This window comes from Convolutriloba macropyga, chromosome 6, assembly GCF_964194025.1.
Source record: "Convolutriloba macropyga chromosome 6, txConMacr16.3, whole genome shotgun sequence".
NCBI lineage: Eukaryota > Metazoa > Xenacoelomorpha > Acoela > Convolutidae > Convolutriloba > Convolutriloba macropyga.
In genome coordinates, this window is record NC_134473.1 from 63,608,614 (window position 1) to 63,634,837 (window position 26,224).

The 26,224-nt window shown below is 35.6% G+C and overlaps 1 protein-coding gene across 2 annotated transcripts in view; it reads left to right on the forward strand.

Moving 5' to 3' along the window:
• The window catches only part of LOC142341852 (heterogeneous nuclear ribonucleoprotein H-like), a 567,627-nt gene that overhangs the window by 540,222 nt on the left and 1,181 nt on the right, over positions 1-26,224 (forward strand). For both annotated transcript variants that reach the window (XM_075393113.1, XM_075393114.1), the window contains exons 7-11: positions 7,204-7,274; positions 8,216-8,348; positions 14,158-14,190; positions 14,271-14,413; positions 21,514-21,646. In XM_075393113.1, coding sequence (XP_075249228.1) covers positions 7,204-7,274; positions 8,216-8,348; positions 14,158-14,190; positions 14,271-14,413; positions 21,514-21,646 — 513 coding nt within the window. The remainder of the gene's footprint in view (positions 1-7,203; positions 7,275-8,215; positions 8,349-14,157; positions 14,191-14,270; positions 14,414-21,513; positions 21,647-26,224) is intronic.

The window sequence follows — 26,224 nt, forward strand, 5'->3', positions numbered from 1 at the left end:
AGAACAAAGGCTGGTAACTCAAAAACGAAAAGCGCCAACGTTTATTCAATGTTTAATTTAAAATGGAACTACTACGCCAGTTCAGTTTTTCCTGGCTATAAAAACGATGGGATTTAATTTACTGAGACTAACTAAGACCGAAGTGTGTATGTAAGACCGTATAATAAAGTTTGAAATCTGCATATAGTTTTATTGATCAATTTTGAATAATAAATTATCAAGAGGCCTGTCCTTAAGATTAGAAGATCTGACAAAAGGGACAAGAATGGAGGACGAAACTAAAATAAGAACGTGTGTTTTCAAAACCAAGAATGATAATGCTGTTAAAACCATCAAACATCATTAGTTGAAACCTTTGATTAGTGTGAATTATTCTTCAGTAGCGAGCCAAGGACTCTTGCCATTAATAAGATGAAGCGACCAGAAAACGAGAGCTACAAGAGTGGGAAAATTTTTTCGGAAAAATAAATCTTTATATGAAAAGAGTATACAAAACTATTCACTTAAAAGGCAATAAAAGCCCCAAAAAGACGCTTTTATTAAAAACGAAATTAACGAAGAAACAATAAGATGCGATTTTTGTAAGAAGCTATTTTTCTTATCGTTAACGTAACGGAAGAAAAACAGACAAAAAGGAGCCCAATTGCAATTTTTGTAAGGAGCTTTTCTTCTTATCGTTAACAACATTGAAGAAGGAACATATTAGGAAAATTAAATACGTTAGGAAACATACGCATTTGGAAAAAAATAAATGGTTTTTCATAAACATGACAAGAAGCCAAAAGACGATTTTGACGGTTAATAGAAATGATTTCGGATATTGTTAACATGCCTTCAATCTGCGGGGAAAAAAGCTGCGGAACCTAGACAGGAAAAAAAAAGTTTAATCATTTTGAATGAGACCAATACTTTGTCAGGTCTGGCACAACAAATGCAAAATTTAGCTATTGTTGATTTTGATTTGCGTTTTCGAGTTTCTACATGTTCAACCTTCTTCTATCCTGATAAAAAGACAACTTATATAGAGTAGTTGTACTCGACCATCAATCAAACAAAACACAAATACGATACGAAGACTGGGGCCCAAACTTTGACAAATGAGTATGCTGTAGATCAATTTGGGCGTACTCTGAATTTAGTAGTCAATTGTCAACAAGTAAGAAAATTCCCCATGATATTGCAAGCCGCATTGACAAGCTAGTCTCTGCCACAAACAGCAATAAAAATTGCCAAAAGTAATATCTCTCAAAACACGGCAAATTTGGACCTAAACGCCCTCCCAGACCTTGAAACGAGTTGCAATAAAAAAATACCTACACTCCGCTTCATTCCTGTCAAGTTCCGGCAGAGATGGTCTGAATTGCTAACACGTATCATTTAGGGCTGTGTTTCTCAACCAAATTCCCCAGAAAATTGGAGCGCTAGCAACAAAGGTGTAGAAACACAAACAGCAGCAAGAGGGGCTCACGTTACGTAGATATGAGGGTTGGAAGAATGGCGACTATGCTTGGCTACGGTTCGAAGCAGCTGCAATGAAACAAGCCAAGAAAATAAATCATTACTCAATGGAATCGCCTGGAGCACGTGCAAAATCTCTGCCTTCAAAGCCAATTTTGACGTGTATCAAAATCTTGTCTTTGGATGGAGTGGCCCCTGATAATAAAGAAACGCTGAATGAGTGCTGAACGTGCATCCAGTAGAAAGGCCACCGAGTCAAACTGATGATCACAGTAGTTATGCTTATCAGTTCGACGAAGCATCTGCGTTTACACAATTTTAATCTTTCTCAAAACTTCACAGCAGCCGGTCCATCCATAATGTACCCTGAGCACCTTCTACATTCCGTAACCTGTGCAGTCCCCCATCAGTAAAAAAATCTATTTCAAGCGTCACAAAATTAGTGAGTTTGGCTAGAAGAGGACAACTCCCCAGTTTCGTTGCTCCAACTATTTCGGCTTCACTTACAGTAGCGCTGAAAAAGACAAAAGGAGTCTTACGGCCAATCGCCGTGGGAGAAATTTTTCGACGCCTCATAGCAAAATATATTGCAAAAGAGGCCAGTTCTGAGGCTGTTAAACTTTTTTCATCCAGACAACTTGGCGTGGCAGTTAAGTGCGGTGCTGAAAGCATTGTACGTGCAACAAAACAAACGTATTGAACAAAACAAAATTTATTGAACAACGAAAAAGTGGGCCTACTTCAAATCCAATTCAATCCAGATGCAGTGCGAATATTCATTCCCGCTTTAGGAAATCTTGGGTGCAGCAATCGGAACACCCACTTTTGTTGATCTTTTTTAGAAAAACAGGTTAAAAACATCGAGAAAATATTAGACAATCTAGGCTATGTAGAGAAGCCTCAGTGCGCTCTTGGAGTTCTGCGTAGCTGTCGGGTAGCACCTCATTTGGTGTATTCGTTGGGATGCAACACTCCGTCTCCTGAGAGTAACAAAATACTTGAAGTTTGATCATGTTCAACGAACAATTTTTGAAAATTTCTGTAATCAGCAATAATTCGATGGACCAAACATTCCTGCCAATAAATAAAATAGGAGCTGGTGTTCGACGTTCTTTGAACCATTTCAATTTGCTTATATTGGTTCCTTATCTCAGTCAGCAAACATAATAGAACAAATTACTGGAATGAACTCAACTCACGAAAGTAATTTCACAGATTCAGTGGAGGAGTTTAGCACTTGAGGATTCCTCATATGACGCAACAGAAAATTCAAGAACAATTTGACAATACGGCTCTAAGCATTCGTCTTTAGGGTCAAACCTCCACCAGAGAAAAAGCTAGACTGTTATCTCTTTCCCTACCTCAATCAAGAGCTTGTTTGATGGCAGCACCTATCCCTGCTCTTGGCTTACACGTTCAGCTTAACGAGCTCCGAGCTGCTCTGAAATACCGTTTAGGAATTCCACTCTATGATTCGGGAAGGAGATGTCCATATTTTAAGTAAGCTAATTTGGGACATCAAGCCGTTTCATTTCACGGCCGTGGCGATATTATCTCTCGTCATGACAGAGTACGAGACACAATGGCGGCTTGTTCGTCGGCAAATCTTTCCCCTGTATGTGAGCAAAAACATCGTCTACCGGAAAACAATTCGACCAGGCAAGACCAGGCGACGTGTATTTGCCAAGTTTTATAGCAGGACAACTCGCAGCTTTAGACGTCACCATTACGTCCCCACTGCAAGCCAGTCTTATCTCAGATGCGGCGAGGACAGGTGGTTTTGCTCTAACCCTAGCGGAAGCCAGGCATCCACTTCATACCATTGGCTTTAGAAATTGTCGGCAGAATATCCGAAACAACGCTGACAACATTGAAAATAATTGCTCCTCTATCTGATAACAGGTTTCCTGCCCTTAGGCCTATCAGTAGCCTTCAATCGCCTCACTCAAGCGGTATCAATAAGTGCCAGGCGTGGCTCAGCTACAATGCTGATTGCAAGATTCGCGACTAAGCCTGAAATGATGGGTACTGTGGCATCCAATTACGCCGCTATGCCCAATGAGAGGGTCAAGAAAGGCCAGTTCAAGAACTCACTAACCTCAAGTGATATTGGACTCACTTTATGAGAGGGGAGCCCTTCTGTGTTTAAATGTCACCCAATGAGTGGAGACTTCAGTTAATTTTACTAGTTTTTTTGTCTTCAGCCATCAGCAGGGAGCTAAAAGATATCCAAATGGAAGAATTCATTTCAACCTCTACGTGTTTAATGCAGAAAATTGGAAAATTGGCTTTGCGCAGTAAAGTTGTGTTTAGCAATTCTTATCATCGGTCCTTGAAGAATTGATTTGAGTTTTTATGGATGTTGATCAAAACCAAGATAAATTTGTTTAAACTACGCAATCATCAAATTTAATTGTATTTTTTGGTGTTTTATTAATACTATATAACGCAAACAAGAGAGAAAACAAAAATGGGCAAAACAAAAAAAAAATCGCTAATTTTTTAACCTAATTTTCACAAAGTTCTAACGAAAACCTCTGCATAAAATATTCTTTCATATATATCAGACCACCCGTTAATGAGACGAAGTAACACCAACATAACTTCAAATTAGGGAAGAGCTAAAAATCACTAATTTATGTAAGCAGATAGTGACTCAATCGTGTGAACGATTAACATCCAGATCGGTGGTTCAACAAACTGGAAATCTTACGAACGTCTATCACTTGCTAAAAGCACTCAAATGCACAGGAAAAGGGAAAAAATACAAATTGGTGCACATCAAACTTTCTCAGTAACTAAAAATTTGTTCCCACCAAAGGGGGTTTTTTCGGGGTTTTTTGTCAAGATTTTTGTTAGGATCATATGACGTCACGATAATTTCAAATCTGCTTTTTGTTCATTCATTCCTGCAGTTTGAACTGAAATGCGTGCGTGACGCTATTTTTCACTTTTTGTCGAACGAGTATTTTTCTTTGATTAACTTTTGGTCATACGTGACTAACACAACTCTTGGAAATGAATTTCCTCACTATAGAAACGACTTCTTGTCTTTAATGCAAGGCGATGAGGGCACTTGAATTTGTCTCACTCTAATTGTTTATTTGAGAGCAGCTAGTAGAAGCAACAATAAATTATACAGATTCTTTATCAAAACGGAGAGGATTTTTCGGTGTCATTTTTATCTATTTGAGACAGTAGATCTAAAAAGCTATCGCTATCGTATTTTCTGGCATTGTGCCAGCAAAGTTTTTTCCTTGTCTCCGGTTTTCTTGATATGTATCTTGCTTTTCTGTCTTTTAGTAAGTTTTTTAAACAAGTTTTTGCAGCCCACGGTCTTTTGAGAGTAATTGGTTTGGAGTTGAATATTTTTAAGCCAGAGCTCACAGAGTTTGGTTTTCTCTCTTTTGTTTAATAGCCGCCGTCAGCATCTCAACGGCTATTTCGGCGCTCTTTTTCTAACTGCCGCCAAGCGATAGCTGAGGCTATTATTGGCCTTCTGTTGTTTTAAAATTTCAAAGAATTTGAATTGTAATGGGGCGCTGTCTTTTTTTAAGATCTATTCACACATTTTCATGATTTTTAAAGTCAAATTGGAGTTGTGATTTTGGTCACGACGAACCAGGAAATGGAGCGAAAAAGCAAGTGCTTTTGCGACGTGATTTTTTCCGTTCTAATTTTTAAGTAGAGTGAGAACACGGTGTTTGAACAAAAATTTGCTTATTCGCTAGTGGTTTTTTGTTCACATGCGGCAATTTCATTTTGATTTTTACCGTTTTTTTGGAACTTTTTCGATCGGATTTTGTTCTAAATGGTTATTCCAATCCATTCATAGTTTATTCTAGGTCTAGTTTTTTGTTAGAATCAATTTACAATTCTTGCTTTTTGTTTTCGTAAACGGCATTTTGACAATGATTTTCTGTTTTTTTGTTTTTTATCTGATTTTTTTAGAAATGGTTTTCCGAATTCACCGATAGTCCGTTCTAGGTCTAGTTTTTGTTTTGTCAATGAAAGTTCTTTGAATTGTACGCCAGGAATTGTCCTGCTATGTTTTTTATTTCGTCGTCAAAATTTTTGTTACGACCATATGACGTCACAATTACTTCGAATCTGGTTTTTGTTCATTCGATCATGCAATTTCAATTGAACTGTGTGCGTGGCGTTATTTTCCTATCTTAGGGGAGCGAGTTTTTTGTTCTTTCGCGTGAATAAATTTTTGTTCACACTTCTCTCTGAAATGCCTTCCTTACTCTGGAATTGACTTTTTTTACTTTAATTCAAAGAGATAAGATCAAGTGGGTGGATATCACTCTAACTGAAGATTAATTAAGATTAGCTAATAGAAACAAGAATAAGTTATACAGATTCCTAATCTAAAGTTTACATCTCAGCCCTTAGTGAAAAGAAAAAATTTCTTTTTGGTCTGTCTTCTATACTTTTTTGAGACTGCAGATCTACGAAGCTGTTGCCGCTACTTTCTGGCGATTAGCCAGCTATGTTTTTTATTCGCTTCCCCTTTTGATCACATTTTTTAGTTTTACATCAGTCATGATTTTCGCGCTTGATTTCTGACTTACCTCAATGGTTCGACTGAATGGTTTTTAAATTCTTTCTTGCATTGAATTACGCAATGTAGTGATCACCGTCAAAGTCAAAAGAGCAAAATCAAAAGAAACGGGCTGAACCGGTAAAGCCCGGTCATTAAGTCATAGTGCATTAGGTTATCAGAGTACACTAGAGCGATTACTGAAAGCTGACATTAGTATTAAGCTTAATAGCTCTATTTGGAAGCTGAATAAAGTGTAGTTTTAGAATCTGAACTGCACGCCGAAATAGAACACTTTTTGAAACTTTTGAAAAAATGTCATTTTCTATCTCCATTTTTAGTTTTCTGTTTTGATCCCGATGTGCGTCAACGGCGGCTAGTTTTCGGTAATCTGCCGGCTATGTTTTTGTTTGAATCTGAATAGTGGTCAGATTGAAATGGGTAAATGAATGAATACAACGCCAATTAAAATGAGCTTCAAAATGCTGTGCTAAATTGTCGCATAACCTGCAATATAAAAGATTAGAATAAGAAATTGAGAAAAAAATTGAGGACAAATTATGAAAATTAGCCTAAAAATGATTGCAGAAGGGTTATTTCTTGACGGCAGAAAAAATTGTATAATCAGCAAGCTCAACTATCTTTATTTTACCTGAAGATAATTACATTCAAAGTTTTTCCGAGCATAGTTCTTTTCCGAGCATCGTTCTTTGTCTTTGTAGCTGCAATTTGTCTGAATATGTCAAAGTTAGACAGACCAATATGATGAAAATAGTTGTACCAGACAATTTATCAACTATTAGCGATTGAGAAAATTTTTGGGGTTTTGCTAACGCGAAGTCCTGACATAATTAGCCAAAAAATATTGAGTAATAATAATGTGGCAAAAAAATGATCGAAATTGACCTGTCAATATTCACAAAACTTTAAACCTGTGAAATTGTTCGGAAGAAACGGATTTCAGAAAACCCTCCAATGAGAATATTTGCGCCTGAAGGTTTTTTAAACACACCAGACAACTTTCTGCGATGAAAATATCGGTCGACCAATATTGATTGAACACAAAAACCTGTTGAGCCTATAGTTCCTCCCCCACTTTGTGGGTCGCAACAATTATGACTGGCTTATGGCGCATAGTGGTCATATTCTACGGGTTGGGGTTGGTTCGAGAAAATGTAATGAAAAACCATTTTTTCTAGATTATGGACCAGCATTCCGAGTAAAGATGCAAGGACTGCCTTATGAAACTTCGAGACATGATGTAATTCAGGTGAGGACTATAACACAACTTTCGCAAGCCGTTCTTCATAGACTAGTTGAAGTGGACAAAATGTTATATTTAGTCTAGGAGCATGTTAACTGGGTTTTTGCAGCAAAAACATTTGAAGAGTTCGAGAAGCTACTGGAAACATCTTATTCTGGTTAATTGCTCTCAAACGAAGTTTGTGGCAAATGTAATAGTCCTGTGGTCTGTTTTTTATGCGATTTTTCGCTTGACCGAATTTTCGTCTGACCCATTTGACTTATCCTCAAAAATGGGATAAACAGGTAGCGCCCGGTTGGCATTAAGTTCCCTTAGAGCCTTTCAGTTCACTGGCCTCCAAGTAGGCGATTCACAGAAACTGTTTTGGAGACTTATACTTCAGCCCTCCTCACTTCAGCCCCCCCCCCCCCCCCCCCATACCCACCCCTGCACATCGTTGAGGCCGTAAGGGCCCCGTGCAGTCAAAGACGTTAGTCGGTTATGATTTTTGAACCGATTTTCCATCTAAGCCGTAGATAGCTAATGCTACTGGTTTAACGAAGTTTAAAACGCACGTTTTAAGATGCCGAAAGTTTGCAGGGTCTTTCCCATTATAGCCCCCCCCCCCCCCCCCCAGCTTAGTGGTCAGATAACATATAGCGCCCCCAAATAATGGTAATTAAACCATAATGGGGGCTATAATTTCATGGGGGCTATAATGGGAAAGACCCAATTTGCAGTGCCAAAAGTTGAAAAGCCAGAAAATCCTGTATATTTAGCCAGAAGTTAGACTTTCGTCATTTTAAAACGTGCGCGTTTCGTGAGAAGTCACTTTGAAATTCAGACTTGATATCTCCAACCGCTTCGCGTTCGAGTAACGTGTTCTAAAACAACATATTAGTATGTAACTGAGGGGATAAGCAGCCGAATTGATCCGGATATGTATCTTTAGTTTGTATATGTTTCAGTTCTTTCACCCTGCCGAAGTGTTGTTTCTTGAGTTTGTGAGAGATAACTCTGGTCGTATAACGGACTGTGTGGTTGAATTCGGCAATGAGAGAGATCACCAGCTGGCCCTCAGTCGTCACAAACAACACATGGGTAAATTAACAGCTACCAATCTTTCATCATTAATAGCCGCGTCAGCAATTCCAGGCGGCTATTATTGCGCTCCTAATTTTTTTTTTTACAATTCAAAGAATTTGAATACTATTGGGGCGCTGTCTTTTTTTACGACTCGAATGAAACACGTGAAAAAATTTGGAGTGATTTTTTTGCTGACCAAAAATGAAGAGTGGAGCGAAAAGAGTGGGTTTTTGTTCATATCGCTCTTTTCTAGAGAGCGAGAAATTGAGGTGTGGAAAAAAAAATTCTGTAAGCGAGCGAAATTTTTTTTTTAGCTTTTCACAAGTTTTTTTTTAGCCTATTATGATTTTTCTATTGTTTTGCGAGCATCCGGATACCCTATTGGCTGAAAAAAACCCTTCTTGATTTATGTGCTTTTGTAATATAAATAATTAACTTTTTCCAGTTTTTTTGTCCAAGCTTTTTTTAAGAGCTTGTTTTTTCATGATTTGGCTTCAAGTATTTTTGAATAATTCTCATGAGTGGTTTTAGTAGGTACTATTTGTTTTGATGGAGTAATTTTGGCGGAGATACTTATTCCGGGATTTCATTTTATGACAAAATTTGATCAAATTTTTTAACATTAAAACAGATTTGATTTTCTTTTTTTTATTTTTTTTGTTTTATGGTTTTGTTTCAACATAATCATAAATTATTGGAGGCACGTTTTGTATGATGAGAATTTGGACGGCGTTTAAGTGGTTTTCCACTTCGAGTCGTTTCCGGATTTCTTCCGGTTATGCTTTTTTAAGATCTGTTCACATTTTCATGATTTTTGAAGTCAAATTGGAGTTGTGATTTTGGTCTCGCCGAAACAGGAAGTGGAGCAAAAAGCGAGCGGTTTTGCTGCATGAAATTGCTTCACTCTTATTTAAAGTAGAGTGAGAAAACAGTGTTTGAACATAAATTCGCTTTCTCGCTAGTGGTTTTAAGTTCACATGCGGCATTTTGACATTTTCATTTTTTAAAAAATTTTTGATCTGATTTTTTTTGGAAATGGTTTTTCCAATTCACTCATAGTCCGTTCTAGGTTTATGTTTTGTTTTGTCACTAAAAATTCTTTGAATTGTACCTCCCTCAGGACTTGTTCTGCTATGTTTTTTCTTTCTTGTACCTCAAGGCTTCATTTGGTTAGACAAGTTCACATTGGAGCGAAAAAGCTAGTGGTTTTCCGACGTGAAATTTTTTTGCTCTAATTTTGAAGTAGAGAGAAAACACTGTAAAAAATTCGCTTTCTCGCTAGTGGTTTTTTGTTCACACGCGACAATTTCACTTTGATGTTTACTGTTTTTTCGATTTTTTGAATCGGAATTTCTAAATTGTTTTCCTAATCCATTCATAGTTTCTTCTAGGCCTAGTTTTTTGTGTGAACCAAATTTTCGTTTCTCGGTAGTGGTTTTTTTTCACACGCGGCATTTTGACATTGATTTTCTTTTTAAATTTTTTGTCCGATTTTTTGAAATAGTTTTCTCAATTCGCTCATAGTCTGTTCCAGGTCTAGTGTTTTATTTAGTCAATGAAAATTCTTTGAATTGTACGTCAGGACTTGTCCTGCTATGTTTTTTACTGCGTCTAACAGATTTTTGTTTCGTCTTACCCAGACTTTTTCAATGACTTCAGTGACTTCTACCGCGTTGCAGTTAAAATTTTTCTGCGTGACGTTATTTCTGCTTTTAGGTCGATTGCGTGACCTACCTCACTAAAAAAATGACTTCTGAACTCACTTATGGAACTTTTTTTATGAACGTTTACTAGTTAAGGATCAATAGTGTGCATCTAAGTATTGCCAAACTTATATGCCCTAATTTTTGAGTATTGGTCTTGAGTTTTTGATTTCAAAAATCAATTTTGAAAAAGCTCTTTTAGGACTTTTTCCTTATAGAGCGTATTTGTATCATAAAAATGACAGTACGTATCTAACCCAAAACAATCTAGTGGTCTACTAAAGGACTTTTGGTCAATCTGCCTATCTTTTACTTTAGTTGTTTCAATTCATGGAAGGCCACATGCTTCTATCGCGGCTATTTTCCGGAAATCTGCCGGCTATATTTTTTATGTGAAGCCCTCAATGTTTTCCGATAGTTTGTTACGGGAAGCCGTCTGACGTATCAAGTTGTTAAAATCCAGATGATGAATCGCTTTTCATTTGGTTGTAGTAAAAAACTTGCATTTCTGATTGGCCTGTCTTAATAGCATTTGCTGCCTTAAAGGTTTATTTTTGACGCGCGCACACGGGTAAGCGGCGGGATGAGTTCTAATACGTGCGACGGTTTTAGCTAGACAAGTAAGATGTGCTTCATTAATGGACGATGTTATATTGAATCGACAAATAAAATTATTTGTTGTAAAATTAAGCTTTATAAATATTTTGTCAATAGTTAACATTAGTGTGTGTAAATTCGTACGTATTAAAGTTGGCATCAGAAAAAACCTTGTTTCAAGTTTCAATTTCAGTCTCAAAATGGCAGTCAGTTTGCATGCTGCTATTGTCAAAGTAAATTTCACGCCTATTGCTCGCAAAAAAATTGGTGTTTAAATAATTAAAAGTGTGCCAAATATTGTTTCATTGATCAACGAAAATTTGCGGTGAGAGTCAGCTCTTCATTCTCTGGATCTGACTCTTAGAAAGTTAATTCTAGAAAGACTAAAAATATAGTATTGTGTCAACAACCACACGTACTAAAATATGGACCTTTAAACCGATCTGATTTGCTGAGAATTTGCCAGCATTGTAATATTGTGCCCGCTTTTGGCCGACAAAAAATGTTTTTTACTTCTAATCCATCTGTTTTTGACCTCTAAAACAAGAAAAAAATCTCAACATGGCTGATACTATTACGAGGTTATCAGAATGGACAAAACAAAAGAAGTAGTGCAACTGAGAAATCAAAGAAGTTAGTCACTTAATTACTCAACAAATAGAATGGAGGAACATAACCACGATGCAGAAACTGAGGCATCAACGATAACTTCATAACCTAATGTAGAGACTCCCATTGTAAACAGACAACGTTATACAAAATTTCTTGCCCGCTTTCCAAAACAAATCATAATTTCGATAGCAAGTACCAACTGATAGGTATATGACATTACTAATGAGGCAGCTATTCATTCTTATCCATCATCAATCAATGACCTGAACTATATTGTTTACAATAACGCGCTATCAACTGAAGCAAAATGCTTGATATTTCATGCTGGACATAATTCAATCGATCAATGTTTGCCTGGCGAAGATGCAGAAGAGGAGTTGAGCAGTTCTGTCAGGGTGTAAGGAAAGGAAGGCAATTTAACTAGCAGTTTGCAAATTGCCAAATGTCAAGGATGGTATTCTTGGGCGCAAATTTGAAACTGATAAATGTAATTGTACTTTGAATGACAATGCAGAAGTTTTAAGAGATTAATTCCAAAATATCAACTTTAAAGTTCTGGACTACAATTTGGATAGAGCGGGTGTTTGGATGGATTGCATCCATCCAAATCAAAATGGCATATGAAAATAGTATTCACTATACAAAATTGTTTTTCATGTGATGGTTATAAGCCAGCTGGATGCAATAAGTCTGTGAGAAATTGAAAACGTTTTGAATAACTGGAGTAGGAAGGTTTTCCTATGGAAAATTTTGTACTTAATTTTTTTTTGCAGAACAAAACTTTTGCAGTACAAAACTCGAGCAACGCCATCCTGACTTTGTTTACAGCTATTTGACTTTTGTAAATCAAAGCTGCTAATTCAATATTAATTTCCGGAGTTCTGGTCTCCAAATTTTATAGACCAAGTTCTAGTTATGTTTATCTCATTTTTATAAGGTATTGTCAAACCTAATCCAGGAGCTGATCATGAAACTTGCAAACAAAATATTGTTAACCTAAATATGTTTCCTATTCTTTTCTATGTAAATATTTGGAGAGGTAATGACAAACACGAGGAAATCTCAACCTTTTTACGACAAGAAAACGTGCTTTATAGTTATTAAGTGGAGATAAAGTTTAAACAAGATATTTCTTGGCTTTTTGGAGATGGGGGGGGGGGGGGTTAGGCACAAACAAAAAACAAATATACTCTTTTGCTAACATTAATCATTATTTCATTCATCAATGTAGGTTCTAGTCTGCCGTTTTGCCAATTGGGAAAACCAAATACTTTCAAATATGAAGTCACGACAGATATGAACTCAATTATTCGGAGTTGAAATGGTTGGGATACAGGGTTGAGATACAGGAGTCATTCAAAGAAAAACTATAACATGGAAGAGTTTTCGTTGATGAATTGACATCTGAAATCTCCAAACAAAAAGTGAATATTCAAGGAATTATAGAAACTTATTTACAAAAGTTTGTTTTCCGCTATTTAACAGTTTGAAGAAGACAGTTGCTTACTTCACATACAAAATTATCAGAACAGCGACTAATCGACAATTGAAGAAAAGCGAGTAATAAATATACCCAGAAATTTTCAAGACTCTTCCCGACTCCTCCCTAAAATAAAATTTTGTATAAAAACAAAAATAGAGTAAGAGGTAATAAAGAACACCCTTTCTCAAATTGACAATAATAATATTATAGAAGTTCAAAAATGAGTTTGCTGACACAATAAATGGTTGTTCCCCAATGTTAGATGGATACAAAGGTGGCGAGAGAAAATGTTGAGTTGCGGAGTTTGGTTAATTAAGATACTTTTTATTCAGTGAAAAAAATTGGATGTAATTGACAAACTGCCGCAGAACTAATCATTGAGTCCGGAATTCCATGCCGCATGTTCTCTCAAAATCAGTAAATTTTCGATCGGAGCACTTTTACAGTTTGCAATTAACGAGCGTATATCGAACAGTGTTTCTCCCGATGTCATTAAAGAAGCATGTACCGCCAATTTACAAAAGGCGATCCGCTTGAATCAGAAAACTTCAAATTAATTTCAGTGATAACAACTGTCTCTAAATTTTTTGCAAGGCTTCAGCTGCAATAATTGTTGAAACTGGCAGAGAAACCTATTGTAATCAACGGCAATCAGTTCGGATTTTGAAAATTCAGTTGATTGACTTTGTCTTTTTATTATCAGAATCAATAAATCATAGAACAAACTGAAACTTCAGTATTTTTCAGATTTAGAGAAAAGTGTTAATTTTATTTTCTGACAAAACTGTTCTTGAAAGAATTACCATGCATGGGTTTGGTATAGGATCTAAAACGATGCAATCATTTTATAATGAAGAGCAAGGTTTTAAAAACGGAATAAGATTGGATGATAACTAGCATTGGACTGCTAATAGATCAATCTACTTAGTAAGACATCTAATACCGTTAAAAGCAATACAATTTTTTAAAGCACTTGTCTTGCCACATTTCACAGTGCAATTTTTCTCCTATCTATGCCAGCTTCATCACTAGAGAATCAATAGACAATAAATTGGGGCATTAAAATTTGGCATATGTGTAAAAATTTTGACAGGGGCAAGGCATCTTTACTAAGAGGTATCTTTACCTGTTGAACTTTTCATTACGAAAATTTCTTTTCAAGTTTTATTGTTTTGATTTTTGAAAGAAGTTTTTGACTTACATTTCTCTCTCTAAGCCATGTAAATATGTTTTGAATAAAAATATTTTGAATGTTTTCACGAGTACGTTTATTTCCCATGGTGATCATTGTTTCGATATAAGGTTGAAAATTGTCTCAATTGCGTTCGTACCGCAATTTGAAAACAGTATCATAATTGCGTCAGATATAGCTCAGAAAAAGTTTCAAAAGTTTTTTAAAGATAATTTCACTCACAACCTGCAATTTTAGGTCGGAGATACGTGGAGGTATACGCCATGGAAGGTATGTGATGAATTGTGAATTATCTCTAAATTTTGGAAAGAATATGTACTCTGATAGTCAGCAAGTGAATGTCTGTTCAGATGATACTTGGTATGCACCTCAGCACCCACCCTACGGAGGTGGACCCGGTGGTTTCTACCCGCCTCCTGAGATTGGACTAGCAGAGCACAGATTGCACATGAGAGGGGTCCCTTTTGACGTCACAAATGCTGAGATTTACGAGGTAGTCAATCGGCTATCGGTAGCATTTTTGCCATCAATGTTGTTAGATTTCAACAGAATGCCAATGAAATCAACATAAATGCAACAATTTTTACTAGATTTCTACAATTTCAAAGTTTATCATTGTTGCCAAGCTGTAATCAGAGCGTATCTATATTGCGGTATTCGTAGTTTCTTATAATTCGAAGAATTTGACTTACATTGGTCTTTTTATAGTTGCGAAGCTGTAAGCTGAGCGGAGCTATATTGCGGTGCTCTTGGTTTTTTACGACTCGAAGAGGAGTATTGGTTTTTTAAGGGTTTTTTTTTACCGGAAGTACTATTCGTTCAGACGCTGTTTTGACCTAAAAGCGAAAGTGAGTAAAATTGCCGTGTGAACTAATTTTTTCTGAGCCAGAGAAGTTTTTTAATCATGCGCTGCGTTTAGTGAATGACTTTTTGACTTTGAAAAGTATTTTTTGACTGAAGGGCACATAGATAACCGTTTTTAGCCCTTTTTTCGTCTAAATGGCCAAGTTTTTTTTGCTTGTAATTTTGTAGAAATAATTTGTGGTTTTTTGTAGCAATAATTTTTATTCGATGCTATATTGAACTGGAAACCTCGGAAATTGATACCGCAGTGTTTTGCAGAGCCTGAAAATGCGTTTCAAGTTCAAATTTGGCACGTATTTCTTGATTGTTAGTCAATTTTGTGACTTTTTTACGTTAAGTTCAGCCGTATTTTTTTTTCAAAAATCAGGCAGTATGGTAACTCCACTTTGATAATTCATATACTCAACACCTTTTCTACCTCTATGTTCTTTTTTTAAATTAAATTGTACATATGCTAATCGGATTTTGGTTGTTTTTTTTCCAATTTTTCTCGTTTTTTGGTTTTAATTACTAGAAAAAGTCATTGTGTAGCATCGGTGACTATAATTTCCTTTTTTAATGAAAAGTCAATCATTATTTGCGTTAATTTCTGAAAAACAGTTCAAATATTTTTCATAAATGCAGTCTTTAAAATTTTGTGACCATTTTTTTGCATAATGTTTCAATGTTTCGTATGTTGGAAATCTGTTTAATCGCTGCGTCCTCAATTCCAGGCGGCTATTATAAGCGCTCCTAATTTTTTTTTACTTTGTCTAACAGATTTTTGTTTCGTCTTACCCTGACTTCTTGGAGTTGGCTTTTTCAATGACTTCACTTAAAAAATTGACTTCTGAACTCACTTATGGAACTTTAAATTTTATGAACATGTACTTGTCAAAGGTCAATAGTGTGCATCTAAGTAGTGCCAAACATATATGCCCTAATTCTTGATTATTAGAGTCTTGAGTTTTTGATTTCAAATATTAATTTTGGTATCTGCTCCGTTTGTGCCCCGAGTACGTTATGCGCCCCTCAGTTACAGAGCACGTGCCAAAATATTGCACGTGCATCTTAGGGGTGCAAATAATATGCCCCACTAAGCTGATGGGGCACAAACAGAAAAGATCCTAATTTTGAAAAGCCTTATTAAGGTTGTCGCCTTATAGAGCTTATGTGTCTGATAAAAATGACAGTCCAAAGCTAACCCAAAAATATTAGTGGTCTATTAAAGGACTGGTGGTCGATCTGTCTATCTAATCTCTTTAGTTGTTTCAATTCATGGAAGGCCCCAAGCGTCTATCGCGGCTATTTTCCGGCATTCTGCTGGCTATGTTTTTACTTTTTTTTCTGTTTAGGAGGATGGCTATTTGTCTCGGATGGCTCGTTGTCTTTTCATAAAATCAAGAATTAGTCTTTTTGTTACGGTGTTTCTTACATTGTTCATATTCTTCAAATTCTAGTTTTTGTCTTTCTAGCTTTGTCCTGGCACCTATTTTTTATTTTGATTTTTTAAGTTGCTAAAAAATTGAATGTCAGCTTCTTGATTTCTGTCATTTGTAGTTTGCAATTGATTTCATTCAACACAAGGCTGTACTTAGAGTTTGCTAGGAATTTTTTTCCAAAGTTTTCTCGTTTTAATTTTCATTGGAATTTTCTTGCAGCCTTGGTACTGTTTTTGAACGATCCTTTGCCTTTGAATATTACTCTGTTGCTTATGTCTTTTCTGATGAAATCGTTTTGTCTAGCATAAATACAACAAGGAAGAAGATGTGCTGTTTTTGTCTTAATTGCAGTGATTATAAATCTACTTGTAGCGGTTTTCTGATTCTTAAATTTAAATTTGAGCATTCTTTTTTTGAAAATTTAACTTAGTTTCTAAAATTATTATCTGCTGTTTGCTTTAGCGATCTTTGAGACTAGAATTATTTGAGGGCAACTGATAGCCCTGTCAGTGTTTTGAGCCTATCTGTATTTTGACCATCCTAATTTTTGCGAACTTTTTTAACGTTACCAAACGTTTTCAATAATATAAAATTTTGCTTTACTTTGTTTCTCTTGGTGAGTGGTTCAAATTTCACCAATTTTTAGATCAGACCTGGGGATGTTATGAGTAAATGGTTTAATACAATGGGTATTGGCTTCTGTTGCAGTTACGTTTTTTTGTGAAGTTTTGACGCTTCGAGTCGCTTCTGGAATTCTTCGGGCTATGTTTTTGTTTCGTCGTCTGACGCCTTTTTCGTTTTACTTTTGTTCACACAGCAAAGCTGAAAAGGTCAAATTTTCCGAATGGGTTTTTCCTCTGACTAACGCCGTTTGCGTGTGTGACGTCATTTCTCATTCTCTCCCTAGCAAAGGTGTTAAGAACATTTGCGTGATTAGATTTTGAATATACGTGACTTACCTCACTTAATAAAATGACTTTTGCACTTTTGCTTCTGAAGTTTAATTTGAATTAGTTTAAGGTCAAGGGAACTTATATGTGCAGTTAAGGTCCCTAATAAAAGGCTTCTTCGGATTGAATGTTAGCACGCTATATTAATTTATCGCTGAATGTTTGTTACCTAGCATTTTTAGAGGGGTCGATTTTTTAAATTTAGATCTGTATCGGTTTCTATCTCTATTATACGGCAGGAGAATCTACTCTTTCGCAGCTATTCTGGCAATCTGCCGGCTATGTTTACGGCTTTTTTAACAGAGCAATAAATTTTTACAGAGTTTGAAACAGGAAATTCATTACGCTACAGAACGCACTTTTTTGTAAGTTTGGGACTGTTTTTAAATGTTTTTATTGCTGGTTTTTAAAAATTAGCTATCAAAAATAGATGTAAAAATTTAGTTCATTTTTTTAAAGTTTGTACAGTCTACGCAATGTTTTTGGCGTGAAGTTGCTGTTTCTTGAAGTTTTGATTTGATTGGTCTGTTTCATTTAATTAAGGCGGTTTTCACGTGATTGTAGTTTTCTGTCTATTTTATTATCTCATCTTTTTGTTTAAGTGGTTCAAATTCGTGATATTGGTTGTTTGTAACATTCGAAAATTTGTAGCGAAAATTTTAGCACCTTGTTTGAGTTAATATTAGTTATGTTTAGTATTATTAATCTCAACAATTTATTTCAAATTATAACATTGAAACTCTATCAGAACTTTTGACTGCCCTCCATTTAGCTGAGCCTAAAAAATTGATAACATGGTTTTTGTCGTCTCCAGTTCGTCAAAATCAGATTAAGTTGTTGTAGTCGTGAGATCCCTACACTCTTGTTGAGTGAAAACTTTTGCAACTCGACTCTTCGATATATGTTGATAGTAGCAATGCTTGATACTTTATTAGAACTAAAAAAATTGTTGAGCTTTGACAAGGATGTGTTTCACCTACAATTACTATGGCCCTTCTAATGTCTGGCTTAAGGAGAGCATTGGCTGGTCAATGAGTATCAAAGTTTGATTGTTTTTATGCAATATGTTTTGATACTGTTGTTCCAGAATTTTGGTTTCCTTAGCTTGCTTGATTTGACTCTTCGAGTGACGTTTTATCGCTGGCTTCATGCGATTGGCGTGCAATCTGAATTGTTCTCTCATTCACAATATTGAGCCGCTAAACTGAATTCTTTACAGCTTACTACTAAAAGTCAAATCAAAAGGGCTTGAAATATTAGCAAGTTGACACAGGGTACTACTGACGCCTCTGCTAAAGAAGGCAACCATTAAATTGAGCTCGACATTAGTTGCTTTATTTTCTTACCTCACTTACAGTGTTTTCCAACAAATGTAACAATATAGCTGTCTAGATTAAATTTGAGGTTCTCCGTTGGCGCTGTTTTCAACTTGTTTCTTTTGTAAACTGATGCCCTGTTTGCGATATATTTTGCATTTTTTAAATCAGCTGTGTCCTTTATTTCCAATTAGTTTGACTTCGGTAATTATTCTCGGATTTACACAGCTCTTAAATTTTTGGATGATGTGAGTTTCTATATTCGTGAAGATGTTAGAGCTTTGCTCAATTAAGGATTTTTTGTGAACTTGTCTCCAACTCCGGAGGTCAGAGGTTCGAACCCCTCCTTGGTCGGAGTTTTTTTGCACTCATAAAACTAATGCCCCTCCGAATTAAATTGCCCCGCCTGTCTCTCGAGAGCAATTTTTTGGCGGTTAGTTGGTTTAATAGTCAAATAACAGTGCAGCCAAAATTTGCGTGCTTCTTTTGATTTTTTCGCCATTTAAATTTCTCTATTGATTAGTAATCGCCGGCAGCCTCAATCTATTATTAATAGCCGCCCTCATCTTCTCAGCCGGCTATTATAGCGCTCCTATTTTTTTTTACTTCGTCGAACTTTTTTCGCTTTACGATTTTGCCGCTTTTTCGACATTTTGCGTGAAATCTTTTTGACTTCTCTGCGCTAGTTTCACTCTTCTCTCATTCTGCTCAAAGTGAATTTGAACATCAGTTGCTCAGCAAAGCAATTCAAAATGAACAGAGTCAGTATAAAAAATTGAAGTCAGAAATAGAAATGGGATAAACCCATAAAGCCCAGTTTTAGATGCCCGCTATTTGAACGTCGTTCCTATAAGTCTTAGTTAACATCTCTTATGCTTATTAGTATTGATAGTAGCCCCTGTGTCCTCTCTCTAAGAAACAGAAGTTTGTTCAACTACGAAATGGCATCAAAATAAAGCGGACTTAAAAAATGTTTTTGTACAAAAATCTTTTTTTTTCAATATCGTCTATTCTTTCAATCCCAATCATGCTTATTGGAATCAACGGCGGCTATTTTCCGGCAATCTGCCGGGTATGTTTTTAAATGTAAGTCGCACTTGGGCGCAATAGTTAACAGCGCTCCTATCTTTACACGCCTAAAGATCCTTAAACATGCAACCTACTCCACAATACTTCAGCTCCCGATCTGCATATGTTTTTGTTTGTGTTCATTAGGAATGCAGCTTAACAAAAACAAGCAAGACAAAAAGCCGATGACCAAAAATTAGCGTATATAGTCAGTTGAATAGACAGACAAAAGGAGTCGGTAGCTCAAATGATTAGACCTAAGACTGTGAAGCGATGGGCATGGGTTCAAGCCCGAGTAGGGAAGGAATTGGATGCTTAGTGTACTGGGTTAAATATAATGGATTTAGATATATTGTTTTCTTCTGTTCTTCGTCTTTCATTTTAATCGTTTTTTATATCTTCCTGTTGTTCTCTTATCGCGCATTTGTTCTGCATTTCATTCTCTCCCTTTCATCTATCTATCTATCTGTCTTTTATTTTTAATGTAAGTAGCACTTGGGCGCAATAGTTAACAGCGCTCCTATCTTCACACGCTTTAACGATCCTTAAACATGCAGCCTACTCCACAATACTTAAGCTCCCGATCTGCACTTGTATTTGTGTTCATTAGTGGATATTATTCGGGCACTCTCCTTTTTTCAATCTAACAATTGGAATGTATTGGTGCTCTATCTTTTTACAATCCAAAATATTTGGATTTTGTTCTTTAAGATGTTTTCAGACATTTTCCATTACTTGGTCTTTCAAAACGGGATAAACAGGTAACTCCCAGTGGGTATTAAGTTTCATTAGAGGCCCATAGCTAGGTTTAGTCGTCCTTTAAGTGCTTAGAGTGGTGCAGCTAATGGTAAGAACTTAACTCAAGGTTGAACGGTCAATATTAGGGAGTTTTTGAGTGCAAAATTGGGCAATTTTTCTCGGTTTTTGTTGTTTTTCGAGTTTTGTGTTTGATCAGTCTTAAATTGCCGTTTTTCAAAATTGATAAAGGTCTCTTTCAAGATTTAATTACATTTTACGGCCATTTTGTATATGTTTTGGTTTTGCAAACAAAATTTGAATTGTAATTGCTTAAGGAGTGGAAGCTGTACCTGAAGCAATGACTTTTTTTTCAAGGGTTCTCCATCCCTTGCGTGAGAATTCACATGGGATACTTTTATAATTAACGGTACATTTTAAAATTGTTGTACGTATAATATGGTACAAGTTGTCTTTGGAGGATTTCTTTATTGCGAGATATAAATACTTAAGGATTGATAGATGTTATGCCATGGACATTGAGTGGCTTCGGTTTTTGAAACAAGGCATTTGCGCAACAAGTATACAATAGACTTCTCGAGTCAATTGATTGAAACGCTGCTGGTAAAGTAAAATAATTAATGAAGAAATTGAAAGCTGTAGTCTAATGAGCCTAATTTACGAGTTTCAATTCGTCGTCAGTTTTGATTTCTGTGATATTTTCGGACGGTTTTGCCCGTTCTTCAAAGTCGTTCATCACACACACACGAAAATCACGTACGTTTGTAAATTAATATTGAGCAAAACTAAAACGACTTGCCTTTTGTGAACCCTTTCGTGGAACACAATACTTGTCTGTTAATTGCTCTCAAACTATGTTTAGCAATTATTTTAGTCTTATGGTGTTTTAATGCGATTTTTCGCTTGACCAAATTTTTGTCTTATCCTTTTGATTTATCTTGCAAAATGGGATAAACAGGTAAAGCCCGGAGGTCATAAGTTCTCTTAGAGCCCTGAGGCTTACTAGTATCTAATTATGTAATTCACCGAACCTTTTTAGAAGACATACGTTCATGGTGTGAAGCGTAGTTCCTAAGAGTCTGACCCCATCACTTCACCCCCACCCTCTTCATTCGCATTCTCCACTTCACCCCACCCCTCCAGCTCACTCATTGCACCCCCCCCCCCCACACACACACCGGCTGCGCTCACCTATTTTTACGCCTGATGTGGTTTTAGTTTTTTGGGACAATAAACGTGACAGGTGTTGATTTCAATCGGGACAGACAGGGCAAGGTACAGGATGTCTTTGTCACTTTCAGTTCTCAGAGAGACTATGACGAAGCTATGCGCCTCAACCGACAAAACATACGTTAGTCAACTGCTTATTCATAAGTCAAAACGAGACTTGGGAAATTTAGATTGGAAAATTTTTTAACGCGTTCTAGACAAGATTGAGAACATACCCTCCATGGAAACAAAGTGCTCTGGACTAACAAGTCAGGCTAATTCCAGTTTGATTCGATGATTTCAAAGCAAAGTTTCAGCTTGCTCAGCAGAATTAAGACATTGAGTGAATCTATGAATTTGCAACCAAGAGTTAGGATTTCACTTCTTTGATCAAATATGAAAAAAAATGTTCCTTGTTCAAAATCAATTTTATATCTGTTTTATTGCTCTTAAACAAAGTTTGTAGCAATTATTTTCTCCTTTTCGTCTCATTTATCCAATTTTTTGTACGATTGATTTTTAATGTTTGTCTGACAGGAGAAGTTTTGCGACTTTGTCTTGAGAAACAGTAATAAACCTGTAAAACGCAGGGACATTAAGTATATGTTAGAACAAAATCTTAGTCCCCCGAGTGTTGGACACGAGGACCGAGGGGACTAAGATTGTGTTCTAACGTATTGAGATAACCGATGGGTACCAAAGTGTTGAATTTCATTTGAAATTGAGGTTAAGGGTACAAAATTAATAGTACAAAACGTTTCTTCAAAATATACAGGAGTTGAAATAAACCAAACGTCTCCGATAGCGAAGCAGCCGATTTTTCATAGTGGTTTGATTCAAGTATCAAAATTAGATTTCTAACTCATCTAATTTTATGCCCTAAATTAAGTGTCCTAAATTAGGACTCTAAGTTTAGAGCAAAAAAATAGACTTTCACTTCTTGTTTTTATTTTTTGTTTTTCCTGTTAAGACTACAAGCTGATTGTGGCTATATTGTGATTTTTTTTTGTTGTCTGACGTTTTCGACAGGAAAATAAAAAAAAATCATGTGTTGATCATTTTGTCGCTTTTTCACTTCTCTTTTACTGCTTCCATGTGCGTGAAGCCATTTCTTGCACAAATTACGTGTGAGTTTAAAGTTGTGTTGCATGAGTTGTTGTTTAAAAATAAATGACTTACCTGACTCGTTAATTATAGCTGCGAAGCTGTAAGCTGAGCGGAACTATATGGCGGTGCTCTTGGTTTTTCTGTAAATATCGTTGTCTGACAATCTTTTTTAATAGCCGCACGGCGATAGCTGGGGCTATTATTGGCCTTCTCTTGGTTTTTTTTTCGTTACGACCATATGACGTCACAATCACTTCAAATCTGCTTTTTCATTCGTTCATTCAATTTCAACCGAAGTGCGTGCGTGACGTCATTTTTCGCTCTAATTGGAGCGACATTTTTGTTCATTCGCGTGATTAAATTTTTGGTCACACTTGACTACCTCACTCTCAAAAATGACTTCCTCACTTGGAAATTGACTTTTTTTACTTCAATTCAAAGAGATAAGGTCAAATGGGCGTGTGAATACTCTAAATGAAAGTTATTAGAGAGCAGTTAATAGAGGCAGCAAAAACGTATACAGATTTTTGATCAAAATAAAACATATCAGCCTTCAATGAAAAGACGAATTTTTTTGGTCTGTCTGTTTTACTGTTTTTTTTGAGTCTGCAGATCTACGAAGCAATTGCGGCTATTTTCTGGCAATCTGCCAGCTATGTTTGTTTTAATTTGTTCACACAGCAAAGCTGAAAAATTTTTCAAATTACTCCTTCCTCCCACTAACTGCATTTCTGCGCGTGACGTCATTATTCAGTCTCTTTTTCGTGATTAGATTTTGATCATACGTTCCTTACCTCACTCAATAAAATGACTTTTTAAACTTAAAAACTTAAGCCTAATTTGATTTAGTTTAAGGTCAAAGGAACTCATTTATGTTATAAAGGCCCCCAATGAAAAGGGTTCGGCGCAATGAATTTTAACAAGCTTTATTAGTTTATCGCTGAGCATAGCTTTTTGAGCGGCGTCAATGACTTGTCAACTTATATCTGTATCTGTTTCTATCTCGCAAGTCTATTAATTCGCAGCTATTCCGGCAATCTGCCGGCTATGTTTGACTTTTAACGCTAAGCTTAAAGTCACTTTAAACGGTGCAATAAAGACAACTTTAATAGTAAGGCATCGTAACAAAAATGAAGTAAGGAATTTAAACTTGTCGGATGTTATAAATAGGTAGAATCGACAATTCCGATTCAATTCTCTATCAGTTGCTAGGTTTATTCTTCGACACTTAGGTCTATTTCGCTGCCAGATCGGCATTTTCTGGCTTTGTTTTTCATTGAATTGGAACTTCTTTTTGCCAATCTTAAAAAGTTGTTTCCACTTTTAAGTGTTTTTGTGGTATGTTTTTGCCAGACAATAATGTACAATAACGAGAGCTTTTTGTCAGATTCGACTGTATTTCATGTAATTTTTGCGTTGTTTTTGTCGACGTAGTTTGAAAGTATCAATTGCATAATGCAGAAGTAGAACTTCAGAATGATAGATTTCTCAGCCAAAAAATGTGCTTTAGTGATATATGGTTTAGTTTTTTACAATTAAACTGAGCAATAATTTTTAAGTACAGTGCAAAGAGATGTCGTTCCTATACCAATTATAAACTTTTATAACTCATTGTTTTTATAAATTGCCGCAAAATTTTTTTACTGAAATTGTTTGATTGTTAGAAATCCAGGTATGGTCTAAAATTCTCAAAAAATGGCTCCTGCTTATCTGAAGGTTTTGCTGAACAAAGTACAATTGATTAATAGAAGTACATAATTAATAGCTGCCCTCATCATCTCAGCCGGCTATTATAGCGCTCCTAGTTTTACAATTCAAAGAATTTGAATTGTATTGGAGCGCTGTTTTTTTTAAGATGTGTTCACACATTTTTCAATGACTTTGATCTTTCAAAACGGGATAAACAGGTAAAGCCCAGTGGATATTAAGTTTCACTAGAGGACCAAAGTGGGCTTTAGTAGTTCAAGTGCTTAGAGTGGCGCAGCTGATGGGATGGCCTTAATTTAAGGTTAAAAGGTCATTTTTAGGAGTTTTTGGGCTCAAAATGGTGCAATTTTTCATGTTTTTGTTGTTATTTTTTGAGTTTTTAGTTTGATTAGTCATAGGTTGTAGTTTTTAAAAGTTTATGAAGGACTTTTACGAGACAAAATTAATTGTTATGACAATGTTATGAGCTATATGTTTTGGTAGTACATATACAAACACGCAAAATGTTACTAATTTTTGCAATTTTTTCATGTTTTTTGAAAATTTGAGTTTTTTCATTATCATAGGCCAGGGAATCTCCTTTAAGGTTTGATAATAGGGCACTGCATGGTTTCTAGTAACAATGGATTGGTTTTAACATTTTCATTTCTCAAATTTTGGCGTTTTTTTGATAAACTCTGCAATTTTTTCAAGATTAGTTTTTGTCAATTTTTGAGACTTGTCCATTCTCAAGTGTCAGAAAACCTATTCAACGGTCTGATAAAAAGTTACTGAATGGTTGTTAGTTTCAATAGATTTATTTTTAACAATTTAACCTTTCGAATTTCGGATATTTTTAAATAAAATTTGCACTTTTTTTCAAGTTTTTTCTAAAACATTTGTCTTTTATTCAGTTTTTCTTGCCTCAGAAGCCAGATAGCCTCATCCAGGGTTTGATAGTATGATATGTTATTAAATAGTTGCTAGTGGTCAATTTAATGGTTTTCAAACTTTTAATAGAACAAATTTAATTTTTGAAATTTGAATTTTTTTCTAAAATTTATTGCCTATCGGTCTATGAGCCAATGAGATTTTTAAAGCTTAGAATTGGGTTACAGGATAGCCTCTAGAGACACAGAATTGATTCTGAAGTTATATATGTATATCACAATTTTCAGCAACATTTCTTTATAATTTGCAATTGTTTTCTTTTTCTTAATTTTTTTGGTCATTTTCTAGTTAATCGATCTTCAAGGGCCAATGAATTTTTTCAGGTCTTGCAGATTTAATACTTGACCGATTTCAGAAACAAAAATTGGTTTTGAACATATTTTTGAAATAGGTATATTTAAAGGGGCCATATTTTGCCTTATTTTGTCTGGTTTGTTTGATTGTTTGTTTCTCAATTTTTGAGATGATTTTGGTTTTGTTTTGGCTCGCATTGCTCAATTTCTCTGCTGGTCAGGTATAGTTTTCTAAGTTTTTCATTCAATTCTTTGAGTTGTATTTCAGGACTTTTCCTGCTATGTTTTTTTTTTACTTCGTCAAACTTTTCGCTTTACCCATTTTGCGTGAAATCTTTTTGACTTCTGTAGGCTAGTTTCACTCTTCTGTCATTCTGCTCAAAGTCCTTTTAAAAAGCAGCTGCTCAGCAAAGCAATTCAAAATTAAGAGAGTCAGTATATAAAAACCAAAGTCAGAAATAGAAACGGGATAAAGCCCATTTTTATATGCCCGGTACTTGAACTTTGGTCTCATAAGTTTTAGTTACTATCTATAATGCTTATTGGTATTGATACTAGACCCTGTAGCCTCTCACTGAGAGACAGGAGTTTGTTCAATTACGAAATGACATCAAAATAAATCGCACTTTAAAATGTTTTTATACAAAAATCAATTTTTGTTGATATTTTCTTTTCTTTCAATC